The sequence below is a fragment of the Trichosurus vulpecula genome, chromosome 4, assembly GCF_011100635.1.
Source record: "Trichosurus vulpecula isolate mTriVul1 chromosome 4, mTriVul1.pri, whole genome shotgun sequence".
Classification (NCBI taxonomy): domain Eukaryota; kingdom Metazoa; phylum Chordata; class Mammalia; order Diprotodontia; family Phalangeridae; genus Trichosurus; species Trichosurus vulpecula.
In genome coordinates this window covers 382,419,272-382,445,437 of record NC_050576.1, presented here as the reverse complement: position 1 = coordinate 382,445,437, position 26,166 = coordinate 382,419,272, and the positions used below count along the sequence as shown (strand labels likewise).

Here is a 26,166-nt window from a genome sequence, read left to right as displayed (position 1 = left end):
GATTCAGTCAAAGGACTGAAATTGTGGACCTAGAGGGCCATATGTGGCCTCAAGGCTACAGGTTCTACACCCCTGGCAAGGGATATCCAGGGTCATGCAGCTAGTATGTATCAGAGGAAAAACTTGAATTCAGGCCTTTGTGCTTCAAAAACATCTCATTTTCCATTATGCTACCCCTATGCTTAACCAAATTTTAACATTTACTTTTAACATTAACATGTAACTTTAAGGAACTATCTAAATACCTAATAATTAACTGGAAAGCTATCTGAAGGCCCATTGAGTAGCTCACTAATTGGTATAAGATTTTAAAATTATATTTCCAATTACAGATGTGAAATCAATTTGGAAATATAGATTGTATCAGAAGAAAAAATAACATACAATTTTTCAGTGTATTCTCACTTCAATACATAGATCAGTCTAGAATAATGTTATGACCATACATAAATATCCTGTTTCTGCTTCTTAGGGCTCCAGAAAGTAGTGAATAGATGGGAAGCAGTGACTGTAATGAGAAAAAGGCTGGAGTATTCATCCTCACATTCTTTTTCACACCTTAATTGTACTTGTTCAAATAAGGATAAAAGTTTTAGCTAAATTTACTTATCTTGACAAATTTGTCTCTCACCCTAGTTCCAATGCATTCCTTGGACAGCCAAGCCATTTTAAACCATCACTCTCTGAAAAAAAGAATTGGCAATCATGCCATTTAGATCTGGAAGGAACCTGAAAGATAATCTAGTCCAACTCATTTTATGGGTGACAAATTGAGACATACAGTGACTGACTGACACTAGTCCAAAGTCACATCGCTTCTTAATGCAGAGCCAGAACCACAAATTAGGTGCCTTGTCTCCTAGATTGTCAGTTCAAGGCTCTTTTCATTAGACCAAGCTGAAATGTTTAAAGAAGATGCTCTAGAACTAGGTTCTGAAAGATGAAAACTTCACTGCTGCCAAAGACATTGTGAAATCAACTACTGAAGACAAAGCTTAGAAGACTTCAAAAGGAATTCTCCAGTTTGAAATATCACCTGCGTATGCCCTCCTTTAACCCATTACCCCCCGCAAAAATATCATCCTCTTTGTATTTGGTTGGGAGTTAAAAGGACATATTTTCTAAAGGTGTAGATACATTTGACATTTTTGCTTTTAAAAAAAGCAATTAAGAGCCTCGATTTAAGGAATTTTATCAATAAAATTTATCTTTATTTTCCTAAAGTTGTTTTGAACTATTTGAACAACTGAAATGGATTATTCTTTAGTGATAACAGCTAGGGAGGAAGAGTATGACATAGGAACTCACTTTGTTATATGGTAGTATTCTTAGTAATAGAATTTTATATGTATCCTAAAGATGCTGTACCTTAAAATTTGAAGTTTGACATTCTACCCACTATGCCTGTTTCTAAAGAATTAAATCAGAAACTCAAGAAAACGCAGCATATTAGAGGGTAAATGGGGGTGGGGGTGGGGAAATGCAATAGGCTTTCCCTAGAACTAGAAAGTACATTTTGTATTTTTATGCGAAATCCAGAATTTCGAAATGTATGTAACAGAGACAACTTTACATTTTAATTCAGTACTGAAAAAAAAATGAGTTAAGTTTCTCTTGATCCATAATTATAGTTGTCTGCATTTTCAGTGAAAACTTGGCTAGAGGCAGTCAGCTGCAACTAACAAATTATTTCATTATAATTACACTTATCTTGCTACTTTAGCACAAACTCTAATATGAAAATGAAGTTTTTTTGTAATCTACCCGGGCCTTGGTCATCAGGCACCATAATGATAACTGACTCTGCATGACCTCTTCCCTCCCTTCAGAAGCATGGATTCTTTTCCTACAGAAGAATAATACTACTTCTGATGTCAAATCAGGAAGATATGAGAGCATGGAAAACCCCACCTGGCAAGTGAGCTTTTATGAGCCTAGGGAGAATTTAATTAATGTTAATGGACAAATCTCCTTCAAAACCAAATTAAGCACTTAACTAGGTTCTTAATGGCCTCTGCTCTCAGAATCTGAGAGAGAGAGGAGACACTGATTTCACTTTATTGCTTTAAAACAAAAAAGATGAATATTGGCAGCTTCTAGTGTATTAGGTTTGTTGCCCTCCTTATTGTGTGTGTGTGTGTGTGTGTGTGTGTTTTAGAGCCTGGCACGCAACTCAAGCACCATCTTCTACATGCCTTTTTGATTTTTCCCAACTGATAATGCCTTCTCTCCCAAACTACCTTACATTTAACTACCTGGTATAGATTTGTATTTATTCACCTTATATTGGGTACATGTACTTGTTATTCCTCCTTATTAGAATGCCAGCTGCTTGGGAGTAGTATGGATTGTTTCCTTCCTTGCACTTGTGTCCCCAGGATCTAGCAGTTGTTAACTGAATACTTGTTGCTTGATTTCTTTTGATATATGATCTTCTCAGAATTCTTCCTATACTTTTCATCTCTGGAGCACTACTGAGATTCCCTCTCTGCTAAGCTAAAAAGGTTAGCCACAGAGCAAAAGGCTTCCCCAATGCATAATAACAGTTAGATAAAGGACTTCTAAAACACAAACAGATCGTAAGTACCTAATTATGCTGCAGGTATCATGTGTTCCCTAGCATGAGAAAACAGTCTGACACTATCTTCATCAATGGACTGGCATAATGAGAATTTCTAGTTCTCTGAGGGAGATCAGATGGAGAATTCCAATCCTAAGGGTCACGTAGTCAGTGTTGTAATGATCATTATTAGGTTTGGGTGTAGTACAGGATTAATTGAATATGTTATTTCTGCCAATGTATTTCTTCATTAAAAAGATTGTGAAATGAGCTTCAAAATGTATATGATTTGATGTAGTCATTAGCACAATATTATCTAATTACTTGCTTAAGAAAGCTGTTACACATTTTAGCTAAGAGCAGTATGGTGTTATTAGTCAGTTAACTTAGCATTTCTTAAGTACTTGCTATGGGCCAGGGACTCTGCTAAGTGCTGGGGCTACAAAGAGAGTCAAAAGATAGTCCCTGCTCTCATGAAGCGCACTGTTTAGGGGGATATAGAGAAAAGAACATGCAAATGGCTATGTACAAACAGCATATGTACAGAGTAAATTGGAGATAAACTTAGGCACTAAAACTGAGGAAGATCAGAAAAGCCTTGAAGGCTTGACTTTGTCTGAGACTTGAATGAAGCCAGGGTAATTGGGAGGCAGAGATGAGGAGGGAGAGAGTTACAGGCATGGAAGATTTTTGTTGTTATTGTTTTCCATAATATCCAACTCTTCATGACCCCATTTGGGGTTTTCTTGGCAAAGATATTGGAGTAGTTTGTCATTCCCTTCTGCAGCTCATTCTACAGATGAAGAAACTGAGGCAAACGAGGGTAAATGACTTGTCCAGGGTCATATAGTTGATAAAGGTCAGATGATTTGAATCCAAGTACTCCTGACTTCAAGACTAACCATTACACCATACTGCCTCTTGAATGCTAGGAAATATTATGAAAAGAATATAAAATAGATAATTTCTAAATGAACCTTCTATGAATTTGGTCAATATGAACAAACTTAGAATATACCATCTCCTTTAAGAAACCTTTTCCAGTTATTAGTGCCTTCTCCTCAAAACATTGTGTATTTTGTCTATGTCCTGTATTTATTTATCTATAAATCTGTTGTGAGACTCAAGTAGTATGTAAACTCCTTTAGAATTTAGAGCAGGGACTATCTCACATTTGTAATCCCATAATGCTTAGCACATAGTATCTACTCTTAACACATGCCTGTTGATTGGTTAAAAGTCAGATTACTAAATAGTTCGTGCTAATGGAGATGCTTCCCTTAAGAAGAAGACACTTATTTTGCTAATAGGTTTGAAGTGTCTTTAGTCAATACCCTCTGAAAAGCCTTCATCTTATAAAGACAACTCTTTATTTTCCTCATTGCTCCAAAATAATAATGTAGCAACTATAAATTTCTCATTTTTGACACAGAGCTGAGAGAAACCTACATGAATATTTAGCAGGTGATGTCCAAATGGGTATATTTTTAATTTGTGGACCTCTTTGCCCAACCTCGTAGACCAAATCAGAACAGCACACTCTGATTTTCTTTAGTCAGTCTGCTCTTCTGGAGTGTGTGACTCCATTCAGAGGCAAATAAAATCGCTTAACCTTCTGAAAATAGGGCAGACCAAACTTTATGGTTATCTGAAGCTTTAATTGATGTTAAAAATCACTATATGTCCTCAGCAAAGTGACTAGATGGAACAGGAACTTATTCTATTTCAATCTGAGAGTTCTGTGGAAATTTTATGCTTTACCACATAGAAAAAGACTATATTTAGTGGTTTTCATTTTAAAACTTGAAAAGGTGATTGTCTTTTAAACTATAATCTCTTGTATTTTTATTAATATTTGAAAATCTGTATAACCGTGGCTTGGCAGTTATTGCCTCAGTATTCCTGCATTCCTAAGACTAGTTGATAGATTCCTGAATGTGTTGCTACTGTTGTGAAAGAAAGGAAGGAAGGATAGGAGGAGGGAAGGAAGGAAGCAAGGAAGGAAGGAAGCAAGGAAGGGAGGAAGGAAGGGAGGGAGGGGAGGAAAGAAGGGAGGTAGAGAAGAAAGGAAGGGAGGGAGGGAAAGAGGATGGAGGAAGGAAGGAAGGGATAAAGAAAAAAAGAAAAAGAAAGAAAGAGAGAGAGAAAGTAAGAAAGAGAGAACAAAAGGAAGAAAGAGAGAAAGGAAAGAAGGAAGGAAGGGAGAAAGAAAGAATGAATGAATGAATGAATGGAAGGAAGGAAGGAGGAAGGAAGGAAAGAAAGAAAGAAAGGCAGAAAGAAAGAAAATAAGAAAGTAAGAGAAAAAGAAAGAAAGAGAAGAAGAAAGAAAACAGAACAACTACAACAAAAACCCTTCTGCTAGACATTTGTCAGGATTTTTTTTATTATCATTTGAATAATAATCAAATAAAAAATATTTATTGAGCTCCTAAAATGTGTGAGAGCCTATGTGGGCCCTGTGGAAGACATAGATGTTATTTCTGTCCATGGGGAGCTTACTTTAGAAGGTAAAGTATAAATAGGTGGAAAATTAAGTAGCAATAAAGGATTTCAATACCAACTGAAAATAACCATAAGAAAAAATTGCCAGAAGGATATTAAACATGATTAGTTGTCAAAAGAATAGCTTAAGAAACAAGTGTTGTTGAAACTCAGAACTTGACCAAGGATCAATGTGAAAGGTAAGAGTATTTTTCTTGGACCTTTTTCTCCATTAGTTAAGATTCTATGTCAAAGTATAGATTTTCTATTTTTGCATCTTGTGTGAGGGATTTGACTTGAAGCTCTGTCTTATCAAATTATGGACTGACAGCATTGGAGAGTGAATCTCTGCACTTCAGGGCTTTGGTAGTCTATTCATGCATTCATATTAGTTTATTTAGTTTATATGTTGAATTCTATTTGACCAAAAGGCAATATAGTTGGGTTACACTGAGTGAGAAAACGTGGGTATGACAGTTTAGCTAAATATATAAATAGTATCATTGAACTACAGATTTGGAGCTGGAGGGAATATTGGAGGTCATAGAATCTAATCTTCTCATTTCTACAAAAAAGAGACTGAGACCCAGAAGTTAGGTGACTTGTCCAAGGTCACAAAAGTAGCAAATAGCAAACTGGCACTTAAGATATGTACATTTAGGAATTCTCTTAATTTAAGTTTTAAACATGTAAAATATCTATGACACCCCAAAGCAGATTGATTTCATGCTTATTTGGCTTTGCTTAACATTTTGTATTTACAAAAGCAGTCAAATTTTGGTTAGACTATATTGTTGAGATATTGTCAGGTAGCAGGAATTCCTGAGCTAAAGTTCAGGAAAATTGATCTTTAACTTTGGTAAGTAGCTTGTCAAAATTACATATCTAACCCAGAGAGCAGGAACCATGGCATTTTTATCTTTGTTTACCCAGACTTTCTCATAGTCCTTTACACACAGTATATTCTTGATAAATGTGTTATACTGGCTTAGAGAGGCTCAGTAGGTAGAACACCATGCCTAGTGTAGTAGCAATTTAGATTTGAAGATCTTTCCCACCCATTGATAGGTCTTGTGACCCGCTTAGTCTTAGGAAACCTAAGTCACATGTGGTGGGAGGAGCTTCCTGACAAGAAAAGAAAGTTATGTCACAGGAAATGCTGGGTGAGAGAGAGAGAGAGCAGTTACAGCTGCTAATGAGTGCTAATGCCCACCATTGTGATAGTTAGAGCTGAACAGTCTGAGCTGTACTGTGAATTTGTTTTGGGGAAGACCCCAACAGGGAGTCTGAGAGGTTTTGGGATGGTGAGGCTCTTTGTTGTGATATCGTGTTTTAAGTTCCTTTCTGTTATGATAAAGTGGGCTAACTGGCTGTGGGAGCTGAACACTTGGTTATGGGATATGGTTCTCTGATATCTGAATAAATGTTATACTTCTTGTACCTTCTATGGGGAAAGTCTCATATACTTTGCAATACAGAACTACACAGGCACTTTGACAATTATCTTCTGCATTGTTATTATTGCCTTACTGATACACCTAGAGACAGGAGCTCTTCTTTTTGAGTTCAAGTCGGGCCTCAGACATTTACTAGCTGTATGATGCAAGGCCAGTCACTTAACTCTGTTTGCCTCTGTTTTCTCATCTGTAAAATGAGCTGGAGAAAGAAATGGCAAACCACTCTTGTATCTCTGCCAAGAAAACCCCAAATGGGGTCATGAAGAGTCAGACACAAGTGAAAATGACAGAACAAGAAATTGAATTAGATGTTCGTTGAATTAAATGGAAATAGACTGGATCAGAGACAATTCAAAGGCAAGTATCGGGATTAAGTAAATCTTTGAATGAGTTACAAGACATAGTGGCTAAAGAGCCAGCCGAAAGTTAAGCAGAGCTGGTTTCAAGCACTGCCTCTAGCTTATGCAGCACCCACGGGCAAGTCCCCTAATCTTTCAGTGGTCCCAAAATTAAGACTAATTTTGTATCAGTGGAGGACCTTCCAGTTCAATCCAGTCCACCACCCTCAAAAAAAAATAAAAAACACAATTTCCAGTTATCAGGCTGCTTTATCCCACACTAAATAATAACCATTTATCAATGTTGTTTCTTGTGACATCGATCAACAAGGTTTATTACCCTACTATGTGCTAGGAATTAAGTGTACAAAGACCAAAAGAAAGACTCTCTTTCCAAGGAGTCTACAAGCCACATCTAGAACATGAGCACATGTAACTATTTGTTTTTGTTGTTGTTGAATCGCTTCAGTTATATCGGACTTTTTATGGCCCCATTTTGTGTTTTCTTGGCAAAGATGTTGGAGTGGTTTGCCATTTCCTTCTCCAGCTCATTAAACATATGAAGAAACTGAGGCAAATAAAGTTAAGTGACTTGCCCTGGGTCATACAGCTACTAAGTGTCTGAGGCCAGATTTGAACTCAGGAAGATATGCTTTTCTGACACCAGGACAGGTGCTCTAGCTGCCCAAAATATACAAGTTAGTGGGCAAGGGGAGCTCAGGAGGAAGGCACTAACAGCTACCAGATAGGGGTGAGGGGGTCAGGAAAAGCTTTATGTAGACAATAGTATGAGATGAACTGTGAAGAAAACTAAAGATTCTAAGAAAGGAAGGTAATGAGGGAGTACACACACCAGGAGAAGAGGAATAGAAGGCATCCATGGAATGATTGATTTTATCTTGAAAAAGAAGCAATTTCCACTAATTCTTAATTAACCTTAAATTTTTGTTACAATGGAAAATTACGAAGGACATTTCTTGGCACATAATGAGTTTACATAATGAATGCAGAGCTCTCTTTCCTGCCCCCTTTCAAGTTCACTGATTTGAGAGAGGCTCTACCATACATATGCCCTAAGGGTTTTTCTCTTTGTGTAGGTGACCAAGTACTAACAAAAGAGATTTCTTGACTGAAGTCAAGGTGATTCAAGATGAAAACAATTTGCTTACCCCAAATTCTATTTCTCCTGGTACCTTCACGTTTCTGTAAATCCTCCACCATAGGACTCCTAGGTGTAGTGGGAGGAAGGAGAAGACAGTAAACCAATATAGAAAGCAGAGATGTTAGGTTAAATAAAACAAATCTTGATTTAGTGGAATTTCAGGCCATTTAGCAAATTGAGATTTTTTTAATGGGACAATATGGGCTAAGATACTTTGGAGCAGGAAACCTCACCCCAGTACCCTACAGTTAATCCAGCATAGAAATCTGCACCCAGAACCAGATTACTTAAATTGTTCCTACTTGTTACAACTTCTACCCTTTTTCTTCTTACAGACCTGCGGATAGTATATTACATAGAAAGTTTCTGTTTTAATTCCACCATCTCCCCCTCCTCCCAATGGCCCCCATGACAGCTGTGGAGAAGATTCTAGAAAGGGTGTTGTTTGTCAGTCAGGAACAAAGTATACTATACTTTAATTTCAAGATAATAATGGTATTTTTTTTACTTTAAATTTATCCACTGAGCAGCCATGGAGTTTGATAGTTAAGTTCTTTCTTATTCAGGAAAGTATAACTTTATTAAAAAAAATACACCATCTAACTTATTTTAATAATCCAGGCCATTCTTTGGGGATTGTGAATTATCAGGACCATGTAACTTATCTTCATTACTATCAGTAATAAGCCAAGATTCTTCATTATTTCTGTTGATTAAGAAGGTACTCTACAAACCTTGTTACCATTTGAAATTAAATAAAAATAATTTGTTGACTATAAGCAATATGACAACCCCGGTTGAATCACATATACTCTAAGGGAGAAAAATAGTTATTTGAAAAACCAAATTTGTGTTCATGGACACAGTATTCAGGAACTTTTCTCCTCACTTCTAAAATGTTTATACTTAACTTAACTCAGGAATCATTTATTTATGTGTTTTGTCCTGACTCTGTGGTTCATTGAAACAGTGAATTCCCAGGGAGGAAACTCTCATGACTAATGTAGGTCAATGTTTCTCTTTGACTTAGAGTTTTAGAGAGTTGCCTGGGGAAATTAAGAAGTTGTTATATGTGTATACACTCATATACATATACACTAATGTGTAAAGTCCATGTGCAATTTAAAGTTACAAGTAATTGCAAATTGCACACGGACTTTATGGACTTCCTTTGCATATAGATAAATCTAACTTGTAGATACTGGGCAGCTAGAGCATCTGTCCTAGAGTCAGGAAGGCATATCTTCCTGAGTTCAAATAATTAAAGGTGGATGAGTATTTAGAAAAAAAGGCCAGTGTATCGATTGGTCACTGGTGACCCTGGAGGGAGCAATTTTCACAGTGATAAAGTCAAAAGCCATGTTGCAAGTTGTTAATGCTCAGAGTACATAGCAAGAATTTAGAAGCATCTTCTTCTGGCTTATCACTGAAGTGCGATCTCTTTTAGACATTTAAGATATTCTGTTTTACAAAGCTGATCAATTTCCTGAGATGGCTAACTTCACTTTGATATTAATTCACATCTCTGTGTTAGCTCTTGTGCCAAAATGCCTTACTTGACATTTTTTCTGTGTTGATTATCTTGGATGTTTCTATTTAGTGGGACAACAATACCAACAAATCCCACTTTATTAATTTTTAATCAAATAGGTGCTTTTCTGATCTGTTGGCAAAGGTATACTGGTTCGTTGTAATGGCTTTATTACATTTCTCTGTGGTGGTTGTTTTCTAATCATATCCTTGTTTCATAAACCAGAATTAATTCTCTTAAAAACTCTTTACTAATTCTTACTAAATCTTTATTAATCCTTAATTAACGTGAAGCCAGTGAAGTACACTAAGGCCTGGCTCTTGAGTCCAAAATATCTGAGTTCAAAAGCACTCCACAAACTGTGCTAGCTTTTTAAACATGAATTACTTGAACTGGGACCACCCCAGGCATTTAACACTATAAATTGTTGAGGAGTAACTGTCTGCCATGGTGGGAGAAATTCCCTACACTAGTGAAACCTTCCCTGCACACCTGCTTATGCTTCAAATTCTTCTCATAACCTTCACTTTATTCATACTCCTTAATGCCTCATAATTAGGAAATTCTTTCTACTTTCTCTAAGCTAAATCCTTCTTGTTGTAGTTGAGACCTGTTTACTATTTTCCAATCTTAGATGAAAAAAGAGGTTATTCATCAGCTCCATGTCCTCTAAATCCATTCTTAGCTTTCCCCCCTACAAGCTGAATAACTACAGTTCCATTAGTCTTTCCTTGGAAGGCTGATTTCATAAACTCAGTCATTTGGTCACATTCCTTTAGACCTCCCAAGGGGCTACCTAAAGTGCTGTGTGTAAGCAAACTCCAATCTCTTTTTCTCCTTTGGAATGGTATCTACTTGAGACAAACGAGCCATGTTCTAGCCATGGCAGTGATGGAGCCAGCACACTCTGGGAAAGAATGGATTTCCTTATCTGAAGTCAGCCAACAAAAGCTTCCTTCAGCCTTGTCACTAACATGATAATTAGATGAAGGCAGCTCATTATAAGAGTCTGACAATAGGTTCTTTCACAGCAGAAGTAGTAAGTCTATTTTACTGAAAGTTCAAATAAAGCCCATATGATTATTTATTCCTGCTACCATTCATTTCTTATCAGATGCATCTTGGAACTCCTTTGAAGAGGTCTGAGCTAGTACATTCTATCTCAGAACATCTTTTCTCTACTCACAAATATAGCCAAAGCAGCATGATCTGGTTATTACATTGATAGATTTTGTAATACATCTACAACTTAGCTCACGACTCATAGGGAGTTGCCTGACTTGTTTATGGTTATATTGCTACTTGAGTCAGGCTTTCCTGACTCATGTATTAATCCATTCTTGCTTCTCCTTTTCATTTTTATTTATTGTTGCTGTTTGTTGTTCAGTCATTTTTCAGTTGTGTGTGATTCTTCCTGATCCTATTTGGGGTTTTCTCAGCAAAGAAACTGGAGTGGCTTTGCCATTTCCTTTTCCAGCTCATTTTACAGATGAGGAAACTGAGGCAAACAGGGTTAAGTGACTTGCCTAGGGTCACACCGCTAGTGTCTGAGGCAGAAAGATGAGTCTTCCTAACTCCAAACCCACCACTATCCACCACTGCACCACCAGAACTGTGATTTGATGAATATCTAGAATTCCTGCTATGAAAACTCCCTCCAGAGATGGAGGTAGGAATCTCATCTGCATCTTGCAGTTCATACGTTGATTGGGACTGCTGAGAAATTAAGTGACCGTCCCTTGAACACAGCTGGTGTGAGTCAGAGCCAAGAGTGGAACCCAGATCTCTTTAAACAAGGCTGCCTCTCTATCCACTAAACTACACTTCCTCTAAGTACTTTAAAAAAAATTACTACGTATGAATAAATTCTATAAGGTTGAAACTCCATGGACTTTCTCTAAGCCCCTTCCTCCATAGCCAGCTTAATCATAACTGCTTTTTATGGGCATCGTGGACCCTATTTTTTGACCTTCTGCATTTATCCTTGACTTCAATTTAGAAGTGTTACCACCCAGAGCAATAAGCTGCTTTGTTTTGTTTCTCTTTACAACTTGTATAGCCACTGGGGGCAAAAATTGTTATCTGGCAACTGAATCTGTGGTGGAAAATTATAGCGAATTAGGTCTAAATTGTAATCCTGCCTCTAATAAGGATTCCTCCTAGGCTCTTGAGAAAGTTGATTAATGGCTAATAGAACTCCTCTATGTGTAAAACGAGAATGATACTTCTGGGCTGCCAGATTTGAGCAAGGAAAGTCAGTAAGGCTCCTACTAATTCTTCTTTTCCAATACCACAAACCCAGTAATCCATAAGGAGTCACAGGTGCCATAGTGTCTTGATTTATTCACTAATTAGAGAAATTTGCTAAGGATCGTCTAGTTATTAAAGTGAATTACTGAGGTCTTACTATATTTACTTTTTTTTCTTTTATACCAATTCAAATAACAACATTGTCAAACCATGCTGAGAATGAACATAAGTGTTTCCTGAGGAGGGCTGGGTGGATAAGGAGTAGGGTGCCTACATGTTTCTCCAGGTAAATTGCAACCCTCCATAGGGCCTACAGGAAAGGATACAAACTAGGGGAGGTAATTTGGTTCATGGAACACCACCAACAGGGAAAGTAAGGCTCTCCTACTGTTTTCAAAGGACTTCTCATAGCCACATATGTAAATATGTACCTGGCCTTTGGGGCTTTTGTTGTTCTTATTGTCGCGTGTTTTCTTTTCAGAAAGTAGAAGAAGATCAGGGCATAATTACTACTGATAACATGAAGGTTTCCTTCTAAGTAGGCTAGAAACCCAGCATGTGCATGTACATGTATGGTTACATGAAAGACAGAGAAAGAAGCCACAGCAAAAATATCACGCTCCATTCATCAACAGATATTGTGCCTGGAAGAGGAATATCCATGATCATCCCATATATGTGTGTATAAACACTTGGCAGAGTTATACTGCTTCTTTGTAAAATGTACATAAAAGGACTCAAAAGAAGGAAATGCAATTCCGAAATGTCAGTATTTATTCTGAAGACAAAAACACATTGGGCTGTGAGATAGATCCATGTTTATTTGCATTTCATACCTTCATAGAGAACTGTGGTAGCTTCATTACTTACCAGCGGAGATGAGCATGAGGCACATGCTGCAACCAAATGCTTATATAACCAATTATTTCACACACAGACGTTAAGAGCTCAGACCACTAAAGCATTCCAACTGAAATTTTCAACAGAAAAAAAAAAAAACCCTAGATTAAATGTTTTGGAAAAATGTGACTAAAATGTAAAAGAAAATCATTTCATTCCTGCTATACCATAAACAGGAAGGCAACATTTATGTTGAGCCTGACTTCTGAGTTTAATCACTGAAATTTCCCTAAATGCAGAGCTGTAATTAGCAATTCTGGAGACTGGGGCAAGCAGCATGAAAAGTAATTTCAAATCAACTTCTTAAGACAAATTCAATTGGTGGATGGGAGATATTGGAACTCAGGACCCAAGGTCCCTTAGGGGGAGATAGCCAGGGCTACCAACCCAATGCAGTAGAGACAAAGACCCCAGGGTATTGTAAGGAAACTAGAAGGTAGAAAACAGTTGAGGATTGGTGAAGAAATATTTTAATTAATTATTCTTCTTGTTACTTGAGTACTAAGCTCACTTGTCTCTGCCTGCTGAAGGAATATACATGCTCTTAGCACCCTCTAAATTCTAGGCACTTGTGGCAAAGTCTTGCTCACCCTGACTTAGTTATGCCTCTTCCTCAATAGGAATTACAATGGACTTTTCAATATGCCAGGTCTAGTATCACAACATACCCAGACTGTTTCACATAGAACCTGCTCTTCACCAATATCTGTTTAAACGTTACTTAATACAAGTACCATGTGCATCCATTTGACTCAACAATTTGCTTGGTCTTTTATGGTATTTTAAATTCCTCTCCTGTAGAGGATAGCAAATCTTTCAGAAATAATAATTTAAACTTGTGCCACTGATTTTAGGTGTGTGTTATTTCCACAATTTCACTCTATAGATGCAATTTAAAGTAACATATGGTGTGGTGCAACAGAACCTTAAATCTCTGTAAGAAGTCAGTTCTTAGGGACAGGCAGGTTTAGTAGATGATGAGACTGTGAACTTCAGATTGGCAATATGAAGCCCCAGGTAACGAAAACGTGACTGAAGATTCCTTAGGAACATGGTCACATGTAATGACTTTGCTATTGACAATGATCATTTCTGGCCTCACAAATAACCTCCCAAGGAATCCATGAAGACAGATGGCTACTTCAGTTGCATTCTCACAACCACCTTAATTCTTCCTCTTGTTTCACAGTGAAGTTAATTCAACTCCCATAGCCACACAGGGCACCAGGCCCCTCCTCTACCCCTCTTCTCTCTTCCTTCACATCGCCAGTCTCTGTTAAGCTGCTTGGAAAACTTTTGGCCCCCATCAATGTTATGCTTCTGACAAAGTGGTGGCCAAGTCACAACTTTCCTGAAAACTTATAATCAATGAAAAGAAACTCCAGGCCCTGTGACGCATTTGGAAATAAATTGATCAGAGTGCAATAGATTCTAGCTTCCTCGCTCCTTCCCTGCCCTTTTTCCAAATAGGCATGTGTACACTCACTTGCTGTAGAGTCTTTTCTTTGACTCAGTTTCCTCATTGGAAAAGTAGTAACCACAATTGTCATTTCTATTGCACTTTGACGTTTGCACAGTATTTTATAGGTGAGCCTCACAATAATTTTATGAGCTAAGCCCGTGGGATGTTGGGCAAGTCATTTAACCTCTTCATCTGTAAAAATAAGTGGGATGGACTAATTGACTTCGAAGATTCCCTTCCAGCTCTAAAAATATGTTCGAATGCTACTTGTAGATATTACTATCCCCATTTTACATATGGTGGAGCTGTGATGACACAGGAAAGAGAAAGGAATTGCCTGTGGTCACATATTTAATAAGTATCAGCAGTGAGATATAAATCCAAATCTTTCCCAAATAATTCCAGGGTTTTTACCACCATACCGCATCTCTTTGTTACTTGGGGGGAGGGGGATACTTCTCCTACCTACACAGAGTGTTCATTTAAGGATAAAATAATACACGTAAATTTGCCTGGAGTGAAAATGGAAAAATTTAACATCATTATACAAACACAAACTTTTACTATTATTCAAAAGAACTCTTCCTCCCCCCCCCCACCTCCGTCCGCAGTTAGATCAAGAAATTTAGGAAGATTTTTTTTTAGGTTATCCCATTCCTATGTCACTTATAATTGCTGTGGCAAAACTAAGATTAGGCCTGATGTTTTGTGGCCAGTGGTCAATTGCAACGCACACATACACAGAAAGATGCTGGGGGAGGGGAGGCACAGGTGGATGATTTCAGCTGTCTTCATGACCACCAGATCTACTATTAAGTTTTGTTCCCTTCAGTCAGTCAAGTTCTATCTTTCCTCTCATTTTAGAGCCAAACCACTGCGAAAAGCTACCTACAATCTTTTCCTTTACTCACGTCCCACTGTTTGGTCAGTAGCTTTCTGTCCTCTGATGTCATCATTCAAGTGAAATTGTTACCTCTTCCAAAGGTGCTAATCGTCTTTAATTGCTAATTCTTGTGTCCCTTTCCAGTTTTCATCTTTAACTCTTCTGTAGCATTTAGCACTGATGACCACTCACTCTTCCTAAACACTTCCCTTTTTTTTGTTTTCTCTTTTAAAAAAAATGCTGTTCTTACTGATTCTCTTCCTACATGTCTGATTGTCCCTCTCAGTCTCTTTTACTGGATCATCGGTCACATACCCCTCTCTGTGTAGGGGTAAAGGACTTTGTCCCTGAACTATATTATCTTTTTCCTCGATCCTGTTTCACTTGGTAATCTCATCAGCTCTCATCCCTAGGCAAATGTCTTACAATCCCAGTCTTTCTCCTGAACTGCATTCCCGTAGCATCAGCATCATTCTATTAGATACTTCCTTCTGGTTATCCTGTAAGCATATCAAAATCAATGTGCCCTCAACACACTTCTGTTTTCTGACTTCCTATGTCTCTTGATGATACCGCTATCCTTCTTTCTTTTTTTTGGAGGGGGGGGAAGGTAAGGCAATTGAGGTTAAGTGACTTGCCCAAGGTCACACAGCTAGTAAGTGTCAGGTGTCTGAGGCCAGATTTGAACTCAGGTCCTCCTGACTCTATTCACTGCACCACCTAGATGCCCCACCACTATCCTTCTAAAATGAGGTTCTTAACTTTGAATCATCCTCCTGTTCTTTCCTTTCCCTCTTCTCTCATATCAAGTCATTTGCAAGTTCTTTTCAGTTCACATCAGTTTGATGACATTTAGGAAATGAAAAAGACACTATGTTTGCTTTTTGCATTTGTACTTTGATACCACTTTGTTAAATTTGGAGAAAGCATCCTGTCTGCTCCCGTAAAACCATGTCATCTTTTCAATTTCCATGTAACATGGAATAAAAACAGCATTAGAGGGGCAGCTAGGTGGCATAGTGAGTAGATCACCAGCCCTGGAGTCAGGAGGACCCGAGTTCAAATCTGGCCTCAGACACCTGACACTTACTAGCTGTGTGACCTTGGGCAAGTCACTTAACCCCAATTGCCCTGCCATCCCCCATCCAAAAAAAAGTCCAACAAAACAAAAAAAAAAACAGCATTAGAAGCAGCCATGTTAGAGAACATCATCTAAGGTGACTCCCACCCAATGCAAAAAAAGACTTTACAAATCCCCTGATGTGTTGAAAGCAAGCCTTAGTTTGAATATTTTAAGGATGAGAATCTCATTACCTTAGAAATTGAGTTTTAACAGTTCTCATGGACAAAAAGTTGTAATCTACAAGGAGTAAAAATCTGCCTCCCTACAACGAGCACTGATTATCCTTCAGCTGTAACAGAACAAGACTAATCCTTCTCCCACAGGACAGCTCTTAATACAAAGACAGGTATCATGTTTCTCCTCAGTCTTCTCCTCTCCAGATTCGACTACTTAAGTTTCATCAAGAGTCCCTCATAGGACATGATTTTTAATACCTTTACAATTTCTTGCACGTAGTAAATAATATGTGTTTGTCAAATTCAATTTGCTCTCCAAGTCCCCCTCCTCCAGACATACATCTCCTTCCCTGTCATTGGAAAAGAGGGAGACCTTTATTGCTTCCGATGTGTATGTGTATATAGATATTCTTTAGCTTGTTTTAGAAGAAAATATTTTTGGCATACTTTGAGCAAACTGATTCTTAATTCTGAAGACTACTTCACTCATACACATGCCCATACCCAAGAGGGACAAACTCCCTTGATGTGTCAGAACTCCTCATGGGTTGTATTCCCTTAAGCAAGCTCTGCTATTTCTCACCCTTGCCTGCTTGTTTAGCATGCCCACACAGGTTTTGCCAATTACTTTTTAACATGCCTTGTTCCTGAAACTCTACTTCTGAAAGCTTTTGAAATTAGATTTGCCTTTACTGAATATGCCATGATTGGATCATATATTTGGATCAATATTTAGACACATCCAAATGAAAATGCAAAGAAGCCTAATGAATGGAAAAATTGGTTAGACCACATTTTATTAAGAAATGATTCGATATTCTAATAAATTGCAAGCTTATGATGAATTAACATGACGTGAGGGCTCCCAAAGGTATTATGATCTTAGGCTGTATTTTAAAAGTACATAGTGAGAGAGGGCATAGTCTGTTGCATTCTGTCCCATTCAAACCACATTATGTTCAGTTCTGCATACTATATTCTAAGAATGACACTGAAAAACTGGAACAGGGCCAGTGGAGAGCAACCACATTGTAAGGAGATTGAAAACCATATTATGGTGTATCTAAATGTACTAAAGGAACTGGGAATGCTTAGCATGGAGAAAAGAAGACTCAGGAGGGAAAGGATAGCTATTACATGACATATTAAGGCTAAGGCTATTATATGACAAATAAGACACTTGTCTTGTTTGGACCCGGGCAACAGCAAGAGGCAAAAATGTCAGAAAGGGGCTTCGTGTAAAGAAAAGCTTTCTCATAGTTAGGTCTGCCCCAAAAGCAGGATGGACTTTTTCAGAAGTTAATTAGTGTTTTCTCCATCACCAGAAATCTTCAAATGGATGTTGTGTGATTACCAGTAAGTGATGAAGAAGAGAGGGATTTCTTTCTGAGGTTGAACAAAGTCTCTGGGGATCCTTGCAACTCTGAGATTCTGTGATTCTGTCAAGGAGAAGATATTATAGCAATATATTAAGGCTCTCCTGATGGTAGCTGATAGTCATATAGATGTTTCAATCAATAGGAGTTAATCTTATAAAAATCTGTGAGGAAAATGTGATAGAAATATGATTTACACATTCCATGATGAAAAGAGAACAGATCTCACCTGGTATATGTTGAGAAAACTTAATGCAAGTAGAATTGTTCATATTACAGTGGGGAGACTTACTTCCATCTGACTAACTCCTGTGTATGATAAGGCTCTATTGGGATATGAGGACAGACTGTTTCCTGGAACTACCATATGAGAAGTTGGAATAGTCTATGGGTTTTGTTTTGTTTTGTTTAGAAGAGTATTTGTGATTGGAAGAAGCCGGGGATGGGAATAGAAAATGAAAAGAAAGATTAGCCCAAAAGGCAGATACAATTTTCTGAAATTATAGTAGAATATTCTCTCAGGGAAGAGAAGGGAGCTTTCTGTCACTGAAAAGTGAAGTTGATATCTGATCAAAGAAATCTGCCTTCAAGTATTGCTCTTACTTCCAAACCAGTCTCTGAGTGGAAGCATGCCTTTCTTAGAGCATCTCTTCATATAAACATGTAGGTTTCCCAAGAGAAAAATGAATTGTTTGAACTTACAATTTATACGGCAAAAGTTGGGCTGTATCTTCCATATTCAAACTAACCTATTGAACATTGTTAAGCTATTGATCTATAATATCAAGAGACATGGAACAGTATAAAACACAGTTTTAAAATTGTTATTATCAAAACACAGTTATAAAAAGTTCCCACCTATGTATGGAAGTCCAACAATAGACAAAGAAAAGAGGAAGATTAAAAAAAAAAGAGCACTTTGATTTTCCCATTCTGTAGCAGGTGTTTTTTTCCCCTGTAGTCTTACAATTAAGTTCACAATACGCATCCTTGGGCTATTTCCCAAGTCTTGAAGTATTTTCTAGGGATAATCTGCCAATCTCTGTCTTTTAGTTAAAATATTTTTTCAGGTTATTCCCCAGTTATGGGGGTCTATGAAAAGTAATAATTATATATATTTTAGTGTATTTTTTAATTATGGAATATGTAACAATTAGTAAATTGTCATATTTCTTTGTATATATCTAAATTTCACAATCCTGAAATCTCAGAACAGAGAAGCTAAAAGGCCACAAGAGAAGCCCTGAATTCTGACACTTTTAAAATAACTAAAAAACTAGAGCCTGCCAGATCATTATACAGAAACTGGGCTCTGGACAATTGAATCTTATTAGTTTGGTACTCTATTGTCACATAGATCTAAGTTATCAGTCCTTCAAGGTTTTAATGTGTACTTGCATTTTCTGAACCTCCAAATCTTCTCTACCAGAATTCCTTTAGTTTCAACACTAACCCTTCTTCCTTACCCCACTCCTCACTCACTGTTGAGATAGGCATTATATAAAAGCTTATTTACAAGTTTAGAACCTAACCTAAACCAAAGTATAAGAAATAATAGTGCTCAAAAGTATCTGAGCACTGGATCAGAGAACTTCACCAATGATGATCATTATTTATCCTTGTCTATCAAATTTCCTGGGGCTGTCATCTCAAGTGACCTGCCTGAATTTCTCATATACCAGGAGCCAATAAACACCTCCTGTCATTCACATCCTTTTAAGACCCTGCGTTGGAGTGATGACCTTTTCCCCAAGAAAATTGTATGAGACTCAGTCAATTCTAAGTTTTTTGAGACTAGTTCTCATTGTTTCATTCATTTCTGTATATTTCAAAATAGCCTTATAGTACTGGTTACTCAGTGTTTTGTAAATCAAGTTGAATTCAAAATTTTTTTTTAAATCTGTATATTAATTTATCAGTTGCCAACATTTAATTATAAAATTTTCAGTGATATAAAATTGTAGCCCACTCAAATCACATAAATACCAAAAAACAACTATAAGACTATGTCTATACTGTATTTTAAAGTTTAACAAAAGCCAGATTTCTAATTAAATGTGATACCTATAGATCCATCATTGGAACTTCAAGTGGCCAAGAAATGACACAGACTATGTTCATTTCAGGTTTTATGGTCTTTTGATAGTGACATTGAAAATTTGAATTATTTTGAAAAAGAAAAAAAGCTTTAAGTTTTAAATATTTAGCATATTCCTTTAAGTACAGCATGGAAGGGATGTTACCATTACACTATTTAGAAATGAAATTTCCCATCCTCAGCATTCAATACTATTTTTTTTAATCTCACAATACTGATTCTGATTCTTCCAAACATTTAATCAAAGACCAATAAAACACTAATGGAATCACAAAATGTTAGAGATAGAATGGACTTTTGAGGTAAATTAGGTGACTTCTGAAATCTTTTCCAATTCTAAAATTTTGTGATTCTGTGATTATGTTTTCCAAGTTTTCCCTTCACCGATGAGAATACTGAAAAGCTGGTGTTTTAAGTGACTTGCCTAAGATCACACAGCTTAATATTGGGGGGCAGATCAAGATGAAAATCTGAGAGAATGAGGAAAAGAAAAAACAATTAAAAGAAGGGTTTTTCTCTGCTTTTCCCTTTGGTAATTTTTGGTGTCCTCTAAGAACTGGGAGAAAACTAACTGATAAAGTCCTTTCCATGGATAAGTGACAACAATAGGATACAGACCCGAATCTTAGCAAGTTCCACTGTGAGCATTTGTGTAGGATAGGTGGGTGATTGGAGCACTGTTCTGTTGTTTTGCTGTTTATTGTTAAAGGATGTATCACTCCTTTGTACTAAGACAATGTACCTTTTCCAGAATTCTCTCGGTAACCAGCAAAATTTAGGTGAAACAAATATAGTTTCGATACCCTGAAATTCTTCTGAATGAGTGGGGCGATTGTGTAATCATCACAGTTGAATTTCTGATTTACTTAACATTTAGTGACTATTTAATATGAATCATCAAGTGCCAAAAAAGCCAAAGTTAAAATTATAATGATGTTTTTCTTTAAAAACCAATTACCTTTTCTTAGGCCCATTTTATGTAGCTTAATTTCTGTGTGTTTTGCATGACTTTAGATGATGAGATTTTTTATATGTTTGACATGAGTCACAAATGTAAATGTTTGATGCTTTGTTTATAGCTCTATACCTTGCTCTATATTTCTTGAAGTTCAAACAGCTAACAGGGATTTTTTCCATTTGTGTTGGGTCATCATTTTAGGAGCATCAGCACCATCTACTGTCCACTGCAAGCATAGATGCCAGGCCTCTCGATGCAAAGGAAACTATAGGCCCCATACACTGCACCAAATAATTATAGTATTTTCAAATGCTAAATTAGGTTACTTTTGTTTCTCCAGTATTTATTTTTTTTTAAATCCAAGCTACAGTTAAATCAATCTTACTTCACTTAAGCAGCGTTAAGCTAGTCCTATGTCAAACTACCGTTTGGTAATTTATTGAGGAATGTGATGAAATCATGTGTCATTTTTAATTGCAGTAATTTTCAGTGGTTATATTTTTATCTGTGTGTAAACATGTGATTTTTTTATAATCTTCTTTAAAGCACAGAATTCACCCTACTGAACTATGTGTCCTGTTAGTGACAGCAATATTGTCATCTCGCTATATTTTTGATTCTTCTCTTTTTTCCAGACTGTCTACAAAGCCTGGCTCTGTTCCCAGTATTTTGAAGTCACACAGTTTCACTGCAGAAAGACAATTCCTTGCAAGCAATACTGTTTGGAGGTTCAGACAAGGTGTCCATTTATATTACCAGACAATGATGATGTCATCTATGGAGGACTATCGAGTTTCATCTGTACAGGTACAGTGCAGTGCAGTATGTGCCAAAGGTTCTCTTTTGACAAATTTAACCTTGAAATCAGGGCTCGTAGTTTTCCATGATTTTATTAATTGAAACATTCTGAAACTGGCTGAAGCATCCCTCAAACTACTCTGGAAACCCTTCAGCTTTTGAATCAGCAAATTCCCAACTGCATTTTCTATAGAATCATTGTGACCATAATAATTAACTCTGGACAAGTATATTTCTGAGGGCAAAATATTATAGATCATTAGATGTACTTAATTTGAGTTAGAGAAGGTTGTGTTCTGTCTGCAATGTCTTAGTATTACATAAGAGTGATTAGCGTGATGAGGCTAGTAAAATAATCTTTTCCCATTCAAATTAGTATAATGTCTATATTCACGTCTAATCCTGTTGATTTCATGTTTCCTTTTCTCATTTGCATAAACATCAAAATTATGAAAAAAAATTGCTTGTCTCTTTAGCTTATATGATGACAAAATGTATGGACAATCCCATCTTAATTTTTCCTTTAATAATATTACTTCTCTCAGCAACTGGCTCCAAATGGTCAATGGAACGATCAGCATTCATTTGCATAGCTATTTATAAAGATTAAATTCATCCATAAAACAAGTTTTGAACTCCAATTTTGCAGCCAAGGATATAGAAAGTAAAAGAGATAGGGAGAGTGAGTGAGAGAGAGAGAGAGAGAGAGAGAGAGAGAGAGAGACAGAGAGAAGAGAGAGAGACAGAGACAGAGAGAGAAAGAGAGAGAGAGAGCACTACTTTTCCTCCAAGATAGGCCAAGGACAAAAATTAGGACTTCAGGTGTCTTACATTCAGACTTGTTTATGTACAGCTTTCTCTTGTAAATAGAATGACTAGACAGCTTAACATGGAGTCTGGAAGACCTGTATTTAAATTTTGTTTCTAACCTTGATAGCCATGCGACTTTAGCTTTGTTTTCCTCACTGGGTTGAATGAGAGGTTTACACTCAATAATCTATACAGTCCCTTTCAGCTCCTTATGTATGAGCTTCTCATCCTCCAATGAAGTTGTTGTATTGCACTGGCTTCCAGTTGAAATAAATCACATATGTACATGTTGATCCTGATCTATAATATCATCCTGTATAGTGAATTTCCAGGATGGAAATCCCCTCCTCTGGTACAGATTGGCGATACTTCTGAAATTTGCAGTTTTAAAGAATTGCTTGGGAACAATGAAGATTCGCTCATGGTTATGCAGCAAATATTTATCAGAAGTGGAATGAAAACCCCAGGGCTTCCAGACTCCCAGATGAGCCCTCTATCATGCCACATGTTAGCACATTAGCCCTTGGTGTTAGAATCAACCAGGTAAGAGATTACTCTGAGCCAGAGACTAGACAGACATGCCAAGCAAGAAATTAAGAGAGGCTTCCAGAAGCCACCAATGATAAGAAATTCAAATAGTTGGGTGGCCAGTGCTGGTAAATATCTCAGTGTATAATAGTGTGGTGGTGTTGTTCTGTTTTTCAGTTGTGTCCAATTCTTTTGACCCCATTTGGGGTTTTCTTAATGGAGATACTGGAGTGATTTGCCATTTCCTCATTCTACAGGTGAGGAAACTGAGGCAAACAGGGTCACACAGCTAGTGTCTGAGGCCAGACTTCAACTCAGGAAGATAAGACTTCCTGACTCCATGCCTGGCACCCTATCCACTGGACCACCAAACTGCCTTAAATGCTTGTTCATTCATGTTCAACTCTTCATCACCACATTTGAGTTTTTCTTGTCAAAGATACTGGAATAGTTTGCCATTTCCTCCTCCAGTGGATTGGGCAAGCAGAGGTTAAGTGATTTGACCAAGGTCACACAGCTAGTGACTATTTGAGGTCAGATTTTAACTTGGGTCTTCCCCAGATGCTTTATCCTCTAAGCTGCCTTAGCTGCCTCCCATGGGAAAAAAAAAAAGCCATAAGAGCATGGTACTTCCAAGTTTGTTCAGTCTTTTCATGTCCAACTCCTCATGACCCCTTTTGGGGTTTTCTTGGCAGATACCAAAGTGGCTTGCCATTTCCTTCTCCAGTTCATCTTTGTTATTGTTTTATGGTTGAGTCGTTTCAGTTGTGTCCAACTCTCTGTGATCCCATTTAGGGAAATCCATTTAGGGTTTTCCAGCTCATTTTGCAGATGAGGAACTGAGGCAAACAGAGTTAAGTGTCCAGTGTCATAAAGCTAATAAGTGCCTGCAGCCAGATTTGAATTCATAAAAATGAGTCTTTCTGACTCCAGGCCCACACTCTATCCACTGTGCCACCCTAATGTCCTTAATAACAGTGTTTGACCATGATAGTATGATATTCTGCTAGGAGTCAATAGAATAAGAGGAGTTCCGGGCATGTATAAAAAAGCTAAGAAAGCAGGTATTGACGATCCAAGCCATGGGGACTTGGATAAGACAGAAGAACCCCAGAAGAGATCCTGGGGAAAGAGTCATACATTGAGTGGAGACATTTGTCAAGGAGTGACCTTAAGCATGATGAATAAGACAAAACTCTAGGGAAAAGCAAGGAGTAAGAACAATACTGCTTAACTGCCTAGGTCTAAGGATCCCTATATTTCCTCCACTGTCATGCTGGAGGGACCTCTGAGCTTGGACTGGGGCTCAACCTTCATGTGATAGCCAAGGGGTCAAGCTAAGTAGTTGAGAAAGTTGGTAAGCAGGGAGCCAGGAGCCATTACAACTGTTTTCATTTAATCAGAAAGTTCTCACACAGACACTTCTAATATGCTAGGTTTTAAATAAACTCTCGGGAACAAAAATTCCCATTGAGAATGTCAGCTTGAGCCTTAGGCAGATTTGACATCTACTCCTCACCCCCAAACACACACACACACACACACACACACACACACACACACAAACCCAAAAACACACACCCCTACCCAGAGGCTCAACATTCATACTTTCAGTGTCCCTAAATGTTGACTACACCTTTGGACTGATTTGGCCATAGGATGGTGAAGAGGATTAATTTGATATTATCAAGAGATAAAATTCTTCTTCTGGGCATTGATCCCAGGGGTCAGGGTGGAAACAACTCTTAGGTCAAGGGCTCTTAACCTATGGTTTCTGAAACTGATTTAAACACACACACATACATACATATATATTTACAATTTACAATATATAATTTATTATAATATATAATTTATTATATATTTATATTATGTATATGTAAAACTGCATTTCAGTGTAATTACTTTCCTTTGCAATACTATATATTTTATTTTATGTGTTTACACTGTTTACCATGGCCCTCATTGCTCAGAAGATCAGGTAAGTTAGATTTTGCCCCACCTCCTAGATTGTCCCATACTCTTAAGGGGTTTCAGGGTAGTTAGCTTTTCTGCTAGTGGGGGCTGTAACCTCCACTGATCATGTTCCCCCAAATGTAAGGAAGATTAGGAGCTAGCAAATTTGTGGTAGAAACAGCAACAGACATAGAGACCTCAGTTTCCTCAGTTATAACAATGCAGCCTGTTTACATTACACAGCCAATCAAAGCAGCCTACACCCATACACTGGGTAGGGGACACATGTTACAATCTCGACATGCTGTAAAAGTCCCTCAGGGTAGTTCCATGTTAGATGGTCTGGGGATGCTTGGACAAGCTCAGGTATACAAAAAACCTGGGAAACACATCCATTTGAAAACATTTTTAAGGAATCCATGGGTTTCACTAGACTGCCAATGAGGTCCATGCCAGGCAATAAAAAAAAAAGGATTGACCTGAAAAAAAACAAACAAACCCATCAATATAATAATATTAATTCTCATTTTCTATCATCTCTTTGAGCCTAATCACTAAACAATAACCCCTCAAGTGTAGCCTGAAATTATATTTCAATGATAGCAGCCAAATCTGCTGAGTTTAAGTAACTTGCCCATTCAGACAAGTGGGCTTTGGGGATAGATTAGTTCAAGAGATGGCCATTCTGAATGTTCAGTGCAATACACTCAGTTCTTGTTTAGAACTCCCAGAAATGGAAGAGTGAATCTTGATTCTGTAACTGGCTTGCTCTGTATTCTTGAGAGCTAGGTTCCTTATTTTTTCTTTTACTTGAAAATATTTTTGCACAGGAAAAAAAAAAAAACCTACCCTTTCTCTTTTCTCTTATTACTCAGGATCTGAATCATAATGTACCAGACACACATTTGGTCTGTGCCTAAGTTCCAAGTATTTGTACCTTCTAAATCCCTATATCCCTTACCCACCATCCACAAATTTTTGTGTATTGGGAATTTTATTCAACACCTCTATTTTATGGCTTGTTTCTGGCTTGATATCCTTTCTTTTTTTTTTTTTTAACTGTGGTTCTTTGCCTCTCTAGACTTTATTGTTTCATCATCATCATCATAGTCATCATCATTCTTGGAGGGCATCATTGGACCCTGGGGAAGCTGTACAATATGTAAAATGAAATCTGATTAGCATGGCGAGTCGACTGCTTTTCTTTTAATTGGCTCTAATTTCTGTGCAACACAGCTTATTATCCTTGTTTTCTAGTGATTCCATTTCAGCAAGGAATAGAGCTAAGGAGAGGAAAAAAGGAGGATTGGAACCCT

At 37.4% G+C, this 26,166-nt stretch overlaps 1 protein-coding gene across 1 annotated transcript in view; it reads left to right on the top strand.

Annotated features, from left to right (window-relative positions):
- FAM155A (family with sequence similarity 155 member A) overlaps positions 1-26,166 on the top strand; it is a 760,174-nt gene that overhangs the window by 698,862 nt on the left and 35,146 nt on the right. Inside the window, exon 2 of the mRNA XM_036758032.1 lies at positions 21,394-21,565. Coding sequence (XP_036613927.1) covers positions 21,394-21,565 — 172 coding nt within the window. The remainder of the gene's footprint in view (positions 1-21,393; positions 21,566-26,166) is intronic.